The 13,503-nt window shown below is 42.8% G+C and overlaps 1 protein-coding gene across 1 annotated transcript in view; it reads right to left on the bottom strand.

The window, feature by feature from the left end:
* Positions 1-409: 409 nt before the first annotated feature.
* The window catches only part of KPNB1 (karyopherin subunit beta 1), a 28,232-nt gene continuing 15,138 nt past the window's right edge, over positions 410-13,503 (bottom strand). The window contains exons 12-22 of the mRNA XM_023243587.2: positions 12,778-12,908; positions 10,744-10,891; positions 10,347-10,418; positions 9,008-9,152; positions 7,733-7,815; positions 7,128-7,235; positions 6,614-6,757; positions 6,397-6,502; positions 5,639-5,753; positions 4,474-4,635; positions 410-3,555 (exon numbers count right to left, since the gene is read on the bottom strand). Of these exons, the coding sequence (XP_023099355.1) occupies position 3,555; positions 4,474-4,635; positions 5,639-5,753; positions 6,397-6,502; positions 6,614-6,757; positions 7,128-7,235; positions 7,733-7,815; positions 9,008-9,152; positions 10,347-10,418; positions 10,744-10,891; positions 12,778-12,908 (1,215 nt within the window). The 3' untranslated portion in view covers positions 410-3,554. The remainder of the gene's footprint in view (positions 3,556-4,473; positions 4,636-5,638; positions 5,754-6,396; positions 6,503-6,613; positions 6,758-7,127; positions 7,236-7,732; positions 7,816-9,007; positions 9,153-10,346; positions 10,419-10,743; positions 10,892-12,777; positions 12,909-13,503) is intronic.

Genomic DNA, 13,503 nt, shown 5'->3' on the forward strand with positions numbered 1-13,503 from the left:
TACCTAATCTCTTAAATCCCAAGTTAGTGTTCTTCCCTCTACAAATTTCGGGGGGGGGGGGGCGGGATGTGGAAGTAGAAATTAAATACACACTGCAAGCCATGTAAAAAGCCAATTTTGGAGGAGCCATTAAACCAACCGGATTCGCCTGAAAAATATGCACAAGACAGAGACCATCTCCTGCGGGTTCAGAAGCACTCGGAACAAAAACCTCCTCCCCACCGCTTTGTAGGCCAGTTATTTTCACTCATTTCCCATCACACTACGCAGTGTCTGTTTTTAAGACCGATGTGTCCTTCCTTTCCCCAACTCACACGCACATCACCACCACACGTCCCAGCTTCTTTCAAACCATTCATTTCGCCTCCAAGGTGACACCATGTGGAACCAAAAATGAAGCAGCAAAATGTTGAAAATAAAAATAAAGCGGACTTTATTTAGAAGATAAAGATGGTGGTATCAGTTTTGGTTAATAAAGTTGGGCTCAAGTGTTTTAACAGGTCTTTAATGCCATCACAGACTGGCATGCCAAGGGCATTCTGAATGCCAATTACAGACTGAAGTTGTTTCAAAACCGAGATGCTATCAAAAGCTGATGGAGTTGAGATTTCTCATAGAAGTCGGACTAACACACTTCTTAAATATCAGAGGGACTAGATTACTTGGTTCTGAAAGTGAAAACACTGCACTGAGCATTTCCCCTCCCTTTCTCCACAAGTCCCTAAGGCAAGATTACAGTTGCCTCTGACAGTCCGAAGTTCAACATTTCAACAGAGGGGAGCTGAGGGGAACCAGGAAAATGAAAAGCAAAATTAATAAGTGTAATCGTAATTGATACAGGCAGCTGCCACTTACGGCAAACCAAAGCCTAGTCCGATGCCCATTTGCTTCACATTTGCACTGACATCTTCCCAAGCAGACGGTAACTACATTCTTGGAGGAATGTGCCAAGACTAGGGTGGGGAAGGCCCGGACAGTGAGTGGACTGAATGCATCTTGCACCCAGTTACCTTAGGTGGTACAATCGATTCAGGGTAAGAGCCCAGACTCTGGAAAACCCACTAGCCAAAAGTAACTAGGAAAGAGGATTAAATGCATAACCAGTGTAGAACGCCTGCAAGGCACCAAGACCACAGTCCAACCAGCCCATTTTCCTCCTCTCCATCACTGAATGGATCTGGGAGAAAGCGTTAATAACAGCACTTGTCAACTGCTTCCCTGGAACAAAACATGACAAAACACACGGAAGGTTTTGTTTCCATTATGGTTCTCGGTGTACTTTATTCTCCTGCTGTCTAGCTAAGCAGCCCACACAGGACAGAAATGGGTAGCACTGAGGAATGATCAGATTTTTTTTTCTCCCCAACATTCCTGCCCCCTCCCTAAGCCCTGACCAACCCCTATCTATCAGGAATGGTTAGTGTATCACCCTCTCCTCAAGGAACAACTAACATTTAAACGGGATTAGAGGGTCAGGTCTCTTCTTAGTAGGGCTTAGCAGGTGGTACAAACTCTTTATTCACAACGGAGTCTTTCCTTCAAACACCTGTTTTTTGTGTTTTGTGGTTTTTTTTTTTTTTTTTTTTTTGTACACTGGTTCATAGATCGGCACTTGACTTTGAACCTGGCACCAAAAGGCACAATATCTGATACCCTGTACAAGAGCGATTAGAGATGCTGCCATATGGATGAGCAAAACCGAGCCAATCCCACTTATGAATGGAAGGCTTGGATGGGGAGGGGAAAATGGCAAAGAGAAAAATGTAAGCCCACATTTCTTTTGCTAGAATGGAAATGAAAGTGGGAATTTAAGGTCTTGTTTTTTAATCCTCCAAACACCAGGAAGCAATTAAAGATCTTCCTTGGTGTTTTTGAAAGCAGCATATTCAAAATGCCAGCAAAAAACTACTAGTAACTGCAAAAACCAAAAGGGGGTCAAAGCTCACCGACATCCCTCCTTATTGCTGAAAGATTCTAAACCCAAAATTCCGGGTGCCCTGTTCCCTTGTAAAAGGGAAAATAGCAAAGTCTGCTTTATGGTTCTCATAGCACATCACACTTTTAAAAAAATATTAAAGTGTGTGACCAGGGGAATGTCTGACACCATTTTATTAATCTTCAACTTCAGTGGAAAAATAAAACCTTTTTCAAGTGCCATTTTCATCACAAGAGTCCTAGTATATATATATGTATGTATATATATACTTTTGTTTAAGTTTTATTTTGTCGATTAGTTGGTTTTGAAGTGCAGCAGAGACCAATACCGCATTGTAGTCAATCAAATAAAAGAGAACAGAAGGCCAAGCAGTTTCCAAATGGTTATTTTATCAGATTGTTTGAACATTAAATTTATCCTCGTTTGCAATCCAAAATAGTTACCTGAAGTTTGCTCTGTGTGTGCGTGTGTGTGTGTGTGCGCGTGTGTTTACTTTTATCGTGTATTTGTTTTTAAACTCTTTGGCACAATTTTCTGGGGGTGTTCAGACTGCCACCATACATGTCAGGAGAGACCTTTTCTTTTGTGCTGCTACTTCTGAGCATCTAAATTTTGGTTTGTTTGGGTTGTGGCTTTCTTTTGTTTTGAAGTCTGCATTCTTTATTTGTAACAATTGTATTTTAATTTTTTCTAGATCCTCTAACTCCAGAGTTTTCTTTTTCTCCCCCCTCCCCCCCACTTCTACATTCACAGTTGAACCATATTATTAGGAAAGGCGCCTTGATGAAAAGATCAGGATACGGGAGCTCTGACCATTCGTCAGTGTTTTCCCTAGAAGGTAATTAAAAAAACAAAACAAAAAACAAAACCTAAAGAGCGTCTTTCCTTTTTTTTTTTCCTTTTTTTTTTTTTTTTTTTTTTTTTTAAACACATCTCTTGTGCTGCATCAGTAGACAGGACTTCGGTTAGTTTTATGAAATGCAACATCTAACCCCTTTTTTTCTGGGAAAAAGAAACTGCAATGACTTGAAGTTGAGAATGTGGATACCGCCTCACTCACACACACTCATTCTCAGACCGTAAAGAATCCCTCACCCTCCTTTTAGCCGGCACGCGTACAGTACCGTGTGGCAATGGTACACCAAAGGTGGGCTTGAGACCCAGGCTCCATCTTTCTTGTCAGTAGCAAAGGCCAGACTGCCTTTTACAACAAAGCACCACAGCTGAACCCAGTCCCTCCTCCTCTCCCAAACCAGTCACTCCACTCGGCACCGGCCAAAAGACAGAAAAGCTAGTCCTAGCCTGTCCTGGGAAGAGAGAACTTCCTTTTTTTTTTTTTTCCTAAGCAATTACATCCATCGTTTTTCTCTTTTCCAAGATGGCCGACGTTATGGTTTTCTACGAAGTCAGTGCTTACTTAGCTCACTAACAGCGCTGCTGTTGGCGGCTGCGGCTGCTGCTGTGGCAGGATTTTCAATGTGGTGTGTTTTCAAGCCTCACTCACTCATCCTCTCATTCCCAAACATTCAGCATCCGTGCACACTCCTCACTTCCGGGTTTTTCAAAAGATTGGAGATTTCCAGTGGGGGTCTCAGGTTATCATCCCAATGGTAACAGATCTAAAAACAGACGGAAAACAAGTCAACTTTGAGATCACCTACAGTTGGAAGAGTCAAACGCTTCTGATTCCCACAATTAAGTGCTCACCAGCCTGAAATGAATTGGTCTAGTTTGTCCTAATAAAAGGACTAATTGTTTTTCTTGTCTTCCTATGTGCCAGCTACCTGCTCTCATTAGCACCTATATTAAGAGGGTAGGAGGGAAGCTAACAAGATAAAACTCAAAATAGCCAATTTTATCGAGATCTTTGGAGTAAGACAATGAGTATGTTGAGAGTTGAAAAAATAAAGACTACATCTGAAAGCAAGGGTCAGGGGTGCCTGGGTGTCTGACTCTTGATTTCAGCTCAGGTCACGGTATCACAGTTAGCGAGCCCCTTCTATGCTGACAATGCAGAGCCTGCTTGGGATTCTCTCTCCCTGCCTCTCCCCTCCCCTCTCTCAAAAATAAATAAAAAAAAAAAAAAAAAAAAAAAAAGCAAGCGTCACACAACTCTTGACTTTGGATATCTTCTGCAGAGCTATGCAATGTCTAAAAGCGCTGCAGTAAAAAAAAAGTATAAAGAGCAGGAGGAAGGGAATAGCGAGTAGAAAAGAAAATTCTGGGAAAATGCCATTACCGATGACTTTATTAGGACCCAAAATCATGTGGGGCCTTCACTGAATTCTAGTTACATAAGTTCTGCTCTTCATCACCACAAGGAATCAAGTATTTGGCTCAAGGAAAGATTGAGGATGCCCGACCCTTCCACTAGTACAAGCCTGAGGAACAAAGGCTTGGCTCAAAAGCACTTATATGGGAAGGGATACAAAACAAAATGCCATGAGACAGGCAGCCCTTGTCGGAACAGTCTGAAGAAACTGTGCCTCCTCCCCAAGAGAGTAGAAGGAAGAGGGCAATGGAGATGAAGCTCTTACCAAGCTTGGTTCTTCAGTTTTCTCAGTTCTTTTGTTGCCCATGTAGCAAGGGTTTTTGCTTTGTTAGTCTTCGATCTCCGTCCTTCAGTTAACAGTTCATGGATCATTGGCCTAGCTTCTACTAATTTCAGTACGTCCTTCCCAAAGGCTGTACACAAGTCCCTGTGCAGAACAAACACACCTGACAATGAGCTCCTTGGCCCGACACTGCTATCATATCATTTTGAGCCTTCCAAACCAGTGCTAAGCTAGTTGTGGGTTTCTTCATATTTACCTGCTTTTTAATGTTTATTTATTTTGAGAGAGAGAGAGTGAACGCGAGCAGTGACGAGGCAGAGAGAGGGAGACAGAATCCCAAACAGGCTCCAAGCTGCCAGCAGAGAGCCTGACGCAGGGGTCAAACTCCCGAACCGTGAGGTCACGACCTGAGCCGAAATCAAGAGTCGGACACTCAACCAACTGAGCCTCCCAGGTGCCCCTGTATTCACTTACTTTTTAAAGCTGGAAGAAATTTTAGGGATAAGTTGAGCACCTACCCTCAACAGATGCACAAAATGAACTCTAAAGAGAGAGGATGACTACTGCAGGTTCCACAACTAACTCATGGTTCTCTCTTCTAATGATGCCTCAGAAACTCTCAACAGAGGAGGCTACACATAGGCAATCTGTTGACCAGCCTCAGAATATGGGATGGACACAGATCTGATGCTGCTCCTATACCTCTGAGAACTCACTTCATAGTTTAGCGAAAAGAAATTAGAAACCTGGAGTCTGGAATAAGACCCAAGCTAAGGTCTGTAGTAAATTCACACCTGTGAGAACTCCTAACAGGACACCATGGGTTCTATTAAAGAAATACCAGGACGCCTGGGTGGCTCAGTAGGTTAAGCGTCCCACTCTTGATTTCAGCTCTGATCACGATCTCATGGTTCATGGGATTGAGCCCCATGTTGGGCTCTATGCTGACAGGGCAGCGCCTGCTCAGGACTGTTTCTTTCTGCCCCTTCTCCCTCCCTCTCAAAATAAACAGACATTAAAAAAAGAAGTATCCATGTCAAAGAAGTACACAATCACCATCCAGGCTACTACCCTCAAAATTCTTTACCACATGTCTTCGGATTTTCCAAAAGTTCTATTTAGCTACTGGAAATAGGATATAACCTACCCTATCAGTCCAGCAGCACAAGCTACTACTCCATCTGTATGATCCTCATCTCCAGCAATGTGGTCAATGAAAGACAGAATAAATTCTACTCTGGGTTGTACCAGCATCACGTCCGCTATAAAAGAAAGAGAAAGTCTGATGAAACTGTCCCACCGTGGCAGGACTGTACCCCCCATTTCAAAGTTTCCAAATACACTATCCCCCTCACAAGGCTGGCTTCAGGTGGGAGAATTAGCTGCATATAGTTATACCGAACTGTCCTTTCTCAGATTAAGATGTCATTCTTCACATCCACACAAGAGGCAGACAGTCCTTTTATTACAAGCAGAAATAATATAGAAGAAACTAATGGGACCTTTCCTCTAAGCCCATGGTATCAAAAGAGGTAGAGGACAAACACTTCCCTAGTCAGTAACAGAAATATCAGGTGACAGAGGAAATCTGATCTCCCAGTCCTTTAATTCAATTGCACTAGGGGTGTGTATGTGCTCACAGCTGCCACCTGGGGTTGGTGTAGATGCCAACCAGCACCACAGCCTTGCTGGATCCCATCCCTTACAATGCCCAAGAAAGGGGAGACAAAGCAGCAGAGGAAGAGGGAACAGAAATACGAAAGGCCATATTCTCTCCCAAAGCAACTCTCTTCATCAGGGCGCTTCCTTCTCCCCTTCCTTTCCATTCACAAGTGACAGAACTAGAGGCACAGCCCCTCTGGCTAAGTGAACTCTGGACTGAGTCAATTGGGTTGTATACTCAACGGTGCACGTTCTCCTGGTCTCCCTTCAGTCCCTGGACAATGCCGGTATAGGCTTCCAAGCAGCCTTCCCTTAGCTCATTCAGGTAATCCACCATGTCATAGTCTGACTGTAAGAGACAAGACAGAACGTCCATCATTCCAAGACCCTTTAGTTGTACGACTGTCAAAAATCCCCCTCGTCCAATCAGGGCTGGACTTAAAGATAGCTTTAAGCCTACCTTGTCCACCTGGGCTTGGGAGGCTTGCTGAAGAGTATTCAAGACGACCTCTAGATATTTTTTAAACTCTCCACCAATAGCAAGGGCAATATCACCAAACACTGACAGAATCTGTGGCTTCACAGACCTGTGGACATTTTCATTCTGATAGAGAGAGAAAAGCAAATGAATAAAAGTCACGTGTCCCGTCCAAAGGCTGTAACAAACAACTACTAATATGCTGTGTACAGACCACATAATCTCTGAAAAGAGGGATTATGTATGCACTTTACTGGCTTCCCTGCACCACCCCCACCCCTCCCCCCATTCCATGCAGCGAGCACACGCATTCCTTTAACTTTACAACCTTACTTTATAGAATGACTTTGTGAAAACGAACAATTCCTTTCTTCATAAGCCTACAGCCAACATTCCAGCAACTTAAAGAGTTCCCTCTCACTGAGTTTTTAACCATGTTTCCAACTGACGATTTCTTCAGATCCTAGTAGACTGGCTTGTGCGTGCAGACACTCACCCCCAGGTTCTCCAGGAGGAGCTGCATCACCTCGTCACAGAAAGGTAAGATGTTGGACTGCAGGGCACGGCATAAGTCTCCCACTAAGCCCACAGCTGCCAAACAAACCTGCAAAGAATCCAGGAAATGATCTTCCGAGCAGAAAAGGCCAACTGCGGGGTAAGGCATTATTTTTACTTAGCTGCTGCTCCTTTTATCACCTGAGCCTAGAGTGCAAGAAGAAAACATCCTCCCCTCTCTGAGATCAGTTCATTTTAACAACCAGTACCTCAGGAAAAAAACTAAGGCCGTCCAAGGTTATCATTAAGAAAGGACAGAAATGACAATATTCCCCAGGAACGATGGCGGCAAGAGCCAGGTGGTTAAAAAAAAAAAAGGGAAGGAAAAAACCCGGCTCTTAGGGCGCCGTGCTGGTGCAGCTAATATCTTGGTTTTTTTTTCACGGACTACTTCTGGGGAGTTGCCCTGAGTTCAGACACTCAGGGCAACAGAGTAAGTAGTTCACACCCAGGGCCAATGCACCGAGATTGTCTGGACTTTGTACCACAATGACTGTCCAGTATAAGCGAGAATATAAACGTGTTCTATTGAAAAGCATGGACTACCTGGTACTCAGCATAGTTTTTCAATCCAATGCCCAGGAAGGGTTTAAAGGCCTCCATGTACTTTAGGAACTCACCACCCAACACTGCAAAGAAGCAAACTGTTAGCACCACAGGATATCACAGAAGTGAGCAAAAATAACCATCCTGGCTCTCCCAAAATGTATTCGCTCCACACAACAGGTTGGGTGGAGCGTGCATTAATTACCAATTCTCCAATGAAGATGTTAAGGCTGTCTCAGACAAGTCAAATTCCTAAGTGCTGGAAGGACCTAACTCTTATGCCCCAAAGATAATGCCAAATCTCCATGGAGCAGGATTTCACTTTGGCCGAAAAAAACCCAAGTGGTTTTTTTCACGGAACGTCAGGGTTAATTTTGAACTGGATGAGCTAACAAGGCTGCCTCTTGGCCACCTCTTCACCTGGTTATAACATGTCTTCTCTGGCAGCCAGGTTTAAAACAGGGTCCATCCCTGGGCAATCCCATCAAGGACTTATTTAACAAGCCAGTCAGGGAAAGCAGACTAGGCTTCTTTCCGAATTCACCACTCCGGGAGCCATAATGAACTGCCGGGTCCTGTCAGGGTGGTTACATGTGGCCAGATCAGTTGAACATATGCTGCTTATGCTAGAAATAGGTCTGCTCCTCGGAGAAGTAGTCCTCTGGTAATGGCCTTGGTAATACACTTTACAGGCCATCCCTGAAGAAGCATTCCAGGTTTCTGAAGTGCTCTTTAATGTGCTTTTAAATGGCCCTTCGAAGAGTCTTAAGCAGACGTGGCTCCCCCAAAGCAATTTTGTATAGTCAGACATATAACAACCAGAAAACCAATTAATTCCTAGAACTCTCAATGTTTTACTCCATCCCATACGAGGGACCATGCATGATGTGTCAACCTGGAGTCTGAAGCATTACAACTGGAACCAGAAGGTAGCAAGTTCCAGCAAAGAAAACAGAAACCTTTCCTTCCTCCATCCTTGAAAGGAACCAAACTTCAATAAAGCAAGTAGACTTTCAGGGTTAAAAGGAACCTGACGAACACGGGGTAGATGATAATAGTTTCTTCCCCAGAACAGTTGCCAATCTGAGATGCAAACTGGCCACCCATTTATTTCAGTGAGAGTGGCAAAGCAGTTATACACAAAGTTATGCTTATATTCAACCCAACTTCGCACTCCAGTCATGCCCCAGTAAATGAGAAGACAGGACTATGCTTTCTCTGGTCAAAAATTTCCCATGGCCATTGAAACTCCCTGCCCAATTTTGGCTCACTGACCTTCCACCAGTGTGCTAACTGCCATTAGGGCATCCTCTTGCACTCCCCCAGACCCAGCTGTGCTTTGGAACATCCTTAACAGGGAGGCCATGACCACATCAGAGATCTGCAAAGCATCTTGATGCTGTACTTTCCGGAGAACATTCTATGAAATGAACAAGAAAGAGTTCAGGATCTGTTGATTCTAAACCTTCCAATCAGAACACTAAACATACCTTCCTTAAAAAAAAAAAAAAAAAAAAAAAAAAAAAAAAAAAAAATCAATTAAATTCCTTGACTTTCTAGTTTTTTTTTGTTTTTTTGGAAATGCCAAATACACTTTTTGTAATCAAAAGCTTTCACAGTGTAAATCACCTGCAACAAAACATGCATTTTAAGATCCCTTCTATTCCCCAATTCAGAATGAACACAAGGTAATCTTCCATGGTACATAAACTCATTTCTTCTGCATTTCATTTATGTCTGATAAACCCATCAGTAGCCTCCATATTCCAATCTTCCTGGAATGGCACTTGAATTTACTTCAGCTTTAAAGAAGAACAGGTTATATTATAGTTCCTACTCATCAAACAAAAAAACAATCCTTCCTATATCCTAACCTATTTACAGATGATAGGAAAGAAATAGCTTTGATAAAATAAAGCCAACTGAATTATCCTAATTCAATATTCCTCAAACCTCCCTCCTTAGCCTTTAATTTGTTTCAACTAATGTTACCAGATCATTCCTGCATTTGTCGGATAACTAAACAAAGACCTTGACAGTCAAGCTTAAAAAAAAAAAAATTAAGTTTGGCTAAGAAAGAAAAGAGAGTTCATAAGGAAGATGACCTAGTTAGCATCACTCAATACTAAAACCTAGTGCCTATGTAAGCATTAGACAATTTCCAGGGTTTTCCTACCTTTGGTTAAAAAAGGGAATAGCACCTCAGCCACTCCATGAGTCCAGTCATGAATGGGTGACGTTTGATTTAAAGATTCCCGGTCTCCCCTCAAAAGACTACTCTGAATAACAGGTACTATAAATGACATAAATTATAATAAAGCTTCCAACAGGAACTGTTGTTTCAAAAGACGATGGCAGAAAAACTCAAGGCTTCATTTTTTTAGCTGAGTGAACCACAGCTGGGAGCCAAATCTGGCTGGGCTACATTTGGACAACCCAATAAAAAACCCAAGACTGGAAGCTGCCAACACAACATAGCTGTACAACATCATAAAACGAGCAGTTTCCTCCCCTAAACTGGGCAAAAGACAAATTCTGTCTTTACGGACAGAGAAGAAAAGAGAACACTTTCTGATCGGCCTCAGAACTGGTAAGCGATAAAGCACCACTGTACCTGAAGAGTTGCGCAGAGCAAAGACTGAAGGTCATTGAACTGGATCCTATCCGATGTGCTCTGGATATGTGACTACAAAGAAAAGAAGATCATCATATTCTGAATAAACACCTTCTAAAAGAGCGCTGAACTTCCTCAATGCTTCCATTTTTGCTGGGTTTAGCAAGACCATTAAATAATCTTTACTGATTCTAACGTAGGAAATAAAAAACTCACAGATGTATGCGATGTGATGTGTCTAAGTAACTGGGATGAGCAATGCAGATTTAAAAAAGCAACGTTTTTTGTATAAGCCTTACATCGTTCTGAGAAAATATATATTTACATGTAAATATAAACACCAAGAAGAGAGGACGGGCCTCCCACCTCCGACCAAGCCAGGAAAGCCCAGTCTCACCTCCATCTGGAGCACCTGCTGCAGTCGCTCCATGATAACCAGAGTAGTCTTCTGAACCGCAGGGTAACAATCCTTGGCACTGTTTTTCACAATTTCCATCAGAGATTCATATGCAGAACTCCTCAGGTTGTTCTGGTGTCCATCAGGTCTATAAGGAAGACACAACAACAATCTTAAAGTCTCACCTGAGAAAAAGAACAGAGTTGTTATGACACAGACCTTGTTGCAAAGAAAATAAGGATCCTATGGGGCGCCTGGGGGGTGGCTCAGTCAGTTAAGCATCTGACTTCAGCTCAGGTCATGATCTCATGGTTCGTGAGTCTGAGCCCAGAGCTGTCAGCACAGAGCCTGGAGCCTGCTTCAGATTCTGTTTCCCTCTCTGCCCCTCCCCCACTTTACAACCAGGAAATAAATTTTCAACTGCGAAGCCAACGGCTATCTTCATTATGGGTCTCCAGAGCTGGTTAAACTTTAGAATAACTCTTTGGAAATGGGCTGACATTATAGGGAAACAAATTAGTTTAAAATGCTCAAGGGTGCCTGGGTGGCTCAGCCAGTTAAGCATCCAACTTTGGCTCAGGTCATGATCTCGCCGTTTGTGGGTTTGAGCCCCGTGAGCTGTGCTGCCTGTGCTGACAGCTTAGAGCCTGGTTTAGATTCTGTGTCTCCCCCTCTCTCTCTCAAAAATAAACATTAAAAGAAAAAAAAAAAAAGAATTTAGGTTTATGGGGGGAGGGGATAAAAATAAAATGCAGACGAAAGCATGTGGACAAATGAAAACGTTGCCTGAATAGCTAAGAAAAAGACAATTTTCTTCATTCATCTGTGAAAGATGGTATTATATATACTCTTGATCAGAGAAGTAAAGATAAACTAAGGAAACATGGAAGAGTTTTAACACAGCCTTCTTCCTAATGGTTTCTTTTGAGCATGGCTTTAGGTATAGCTCACATACAACCAAAATTAAAGGTCGTTCCAACTTACAACCCCTTAGAACTACATTTCATGGGCGCATGGCTGGCTTAGGTGGTGGAGCATGTCACTCTTGTTCTTGGGGTTGTTAAGTTCGAGCTGCATATTGGGGGTAGAGATTACTTAAAAACAAATCTTTATTTTTTAAAATATTTTAATTTTTAATGTTCGTTTACTCTTGAGAGAGACAGAGCACAAGTGGGGGAGGGGCAGAGAGAGGAGACACAGAATCTGAAGCAGGCTCTGGGCTCTGAACTGTCAGCACAGAGCCTGACATGGGGCTCGAACCCATGAACCACAAGATCATGACCTGAGCTGAAGTCGGACACTTAACCGACTAAGCCACCCAGACGCCCCTAAAAATAAATCTTTAAAAAAATTTTTTCAAAAGCTCATTTCTAAAACAACTGCATTTTAATGCCAAGTTCTTCACCTATTTTCAAAAGTAGTAATTAATGATCTGGTGTGGCAATTAAATCCATAATAAGAGCTACGATTTCCTTTATACCATAATCAAAGGCTCCTGTTACGAGTAGACACTGAAAAACGAAGGGACCTCTCTAGACCAATTCCTCTTTATATGAGACTATTTTCTGACTTCACTTGTAACCTCAACATTCTAAGGTAGTACATAGTCTGTATTTTCTTCTTTTTTTAAATGTTTATTTTTGAGAGAGAGAGGGAAACAGAGTGTGAGTGGGGGAGGGGCACAGAGCCCAATGCGGGGCTCAAACCCACAAACTGTGAGATCGTGACCTGAGTCGAAGTCAGACGTTTAACCGACTGAGCCACCAGGGCGCCCGTGTATTTTCTTCTCTTATTTTTTAGCCCCAACATGGGGCTCAAATTCATGACCCTGAAATCAAGAGTTGCATGCTCTCACGACGGAGCCAGCCAAGTGTCCCTTTCTCTTATTTAAACAAATAGTGTACCAGAAGACTCTTTTAATGCTTCCTGTTACTATGTTCCCATGATTAGGTTATACAGAGGCGCCCCCCGCCACACACAAGGCAAAAGGATTTGGATGCAAAGATACCACCCACTTCTGTATATATCAGTCACCTGTCTGTAGTTTCTAGAAGCTTCTGAACTATGAGTTCAAAAGAAGAAGATAAGCAATAGGTAGCTGGTTCTTCCTGATCATCAGCCACATCTGCAGCTTCATAAGCAGCTTCAGCCAGACTGGAGAAAGCCTTAAACAGAGACAGAGTCAACATTAGTCCTGAAAAGAACCCCTCCCCAGGACAACCTCATTTCTCCTTAACATACTATGGGCAGTGTTCGTTTCCAACTGACCTAAGAATAAATCAATGCTAGTGAATCCTCAACTTTTCCTGTCAAAGTCCTAAGACAATCACTTAACAAGAGGTATCCTTAAAATTAAATATTTATGTATTTGTTTATTTATATTGTTTGTCCCACCCCAAACTCTCTCAGCAGCAGAGTTCTTTCATCTACCACAAATACCTGCCACTACGTCATTTCTTTTTCCACTTACAGAAAGGCTTTTTAGCCCCACTCCTTCCTTGTCTGAACTTCCTCCCCCACACCCCCAAAGGTCCCTAATGAACTACCTTCAGCCTGCACTGACTCAGCATTTGGGCCGCCTACCTTCCTTCTCTTTTGCCCCCTTCTCAGCAATGGTACTTTTTGTAGCTAGCAACTCTCTACCTTAATCAAAATTTCTTGTTCCCCAAGCAACTGAAGAAAGAAAACCAGGTCCAGATAGTTTTCCCACCGGGTTAGCATGACTGTTCTAAATGGTTTGGGAACCAGTTCACCATGAGT

The sequence above is a fragment of the Felis catus genome, chromosome E1 (genome assembly GCF_018350175.1).
Source record: "Felis catus isolate Fca126 chromosome E1, F.catus_Fca126_mat1.0, whole genome shotgun sequence".
NCBI lineage: Eukaryota > Metazoa > Chordata > Mammalia > Carnivora > Felidae > Felis > Felis catus.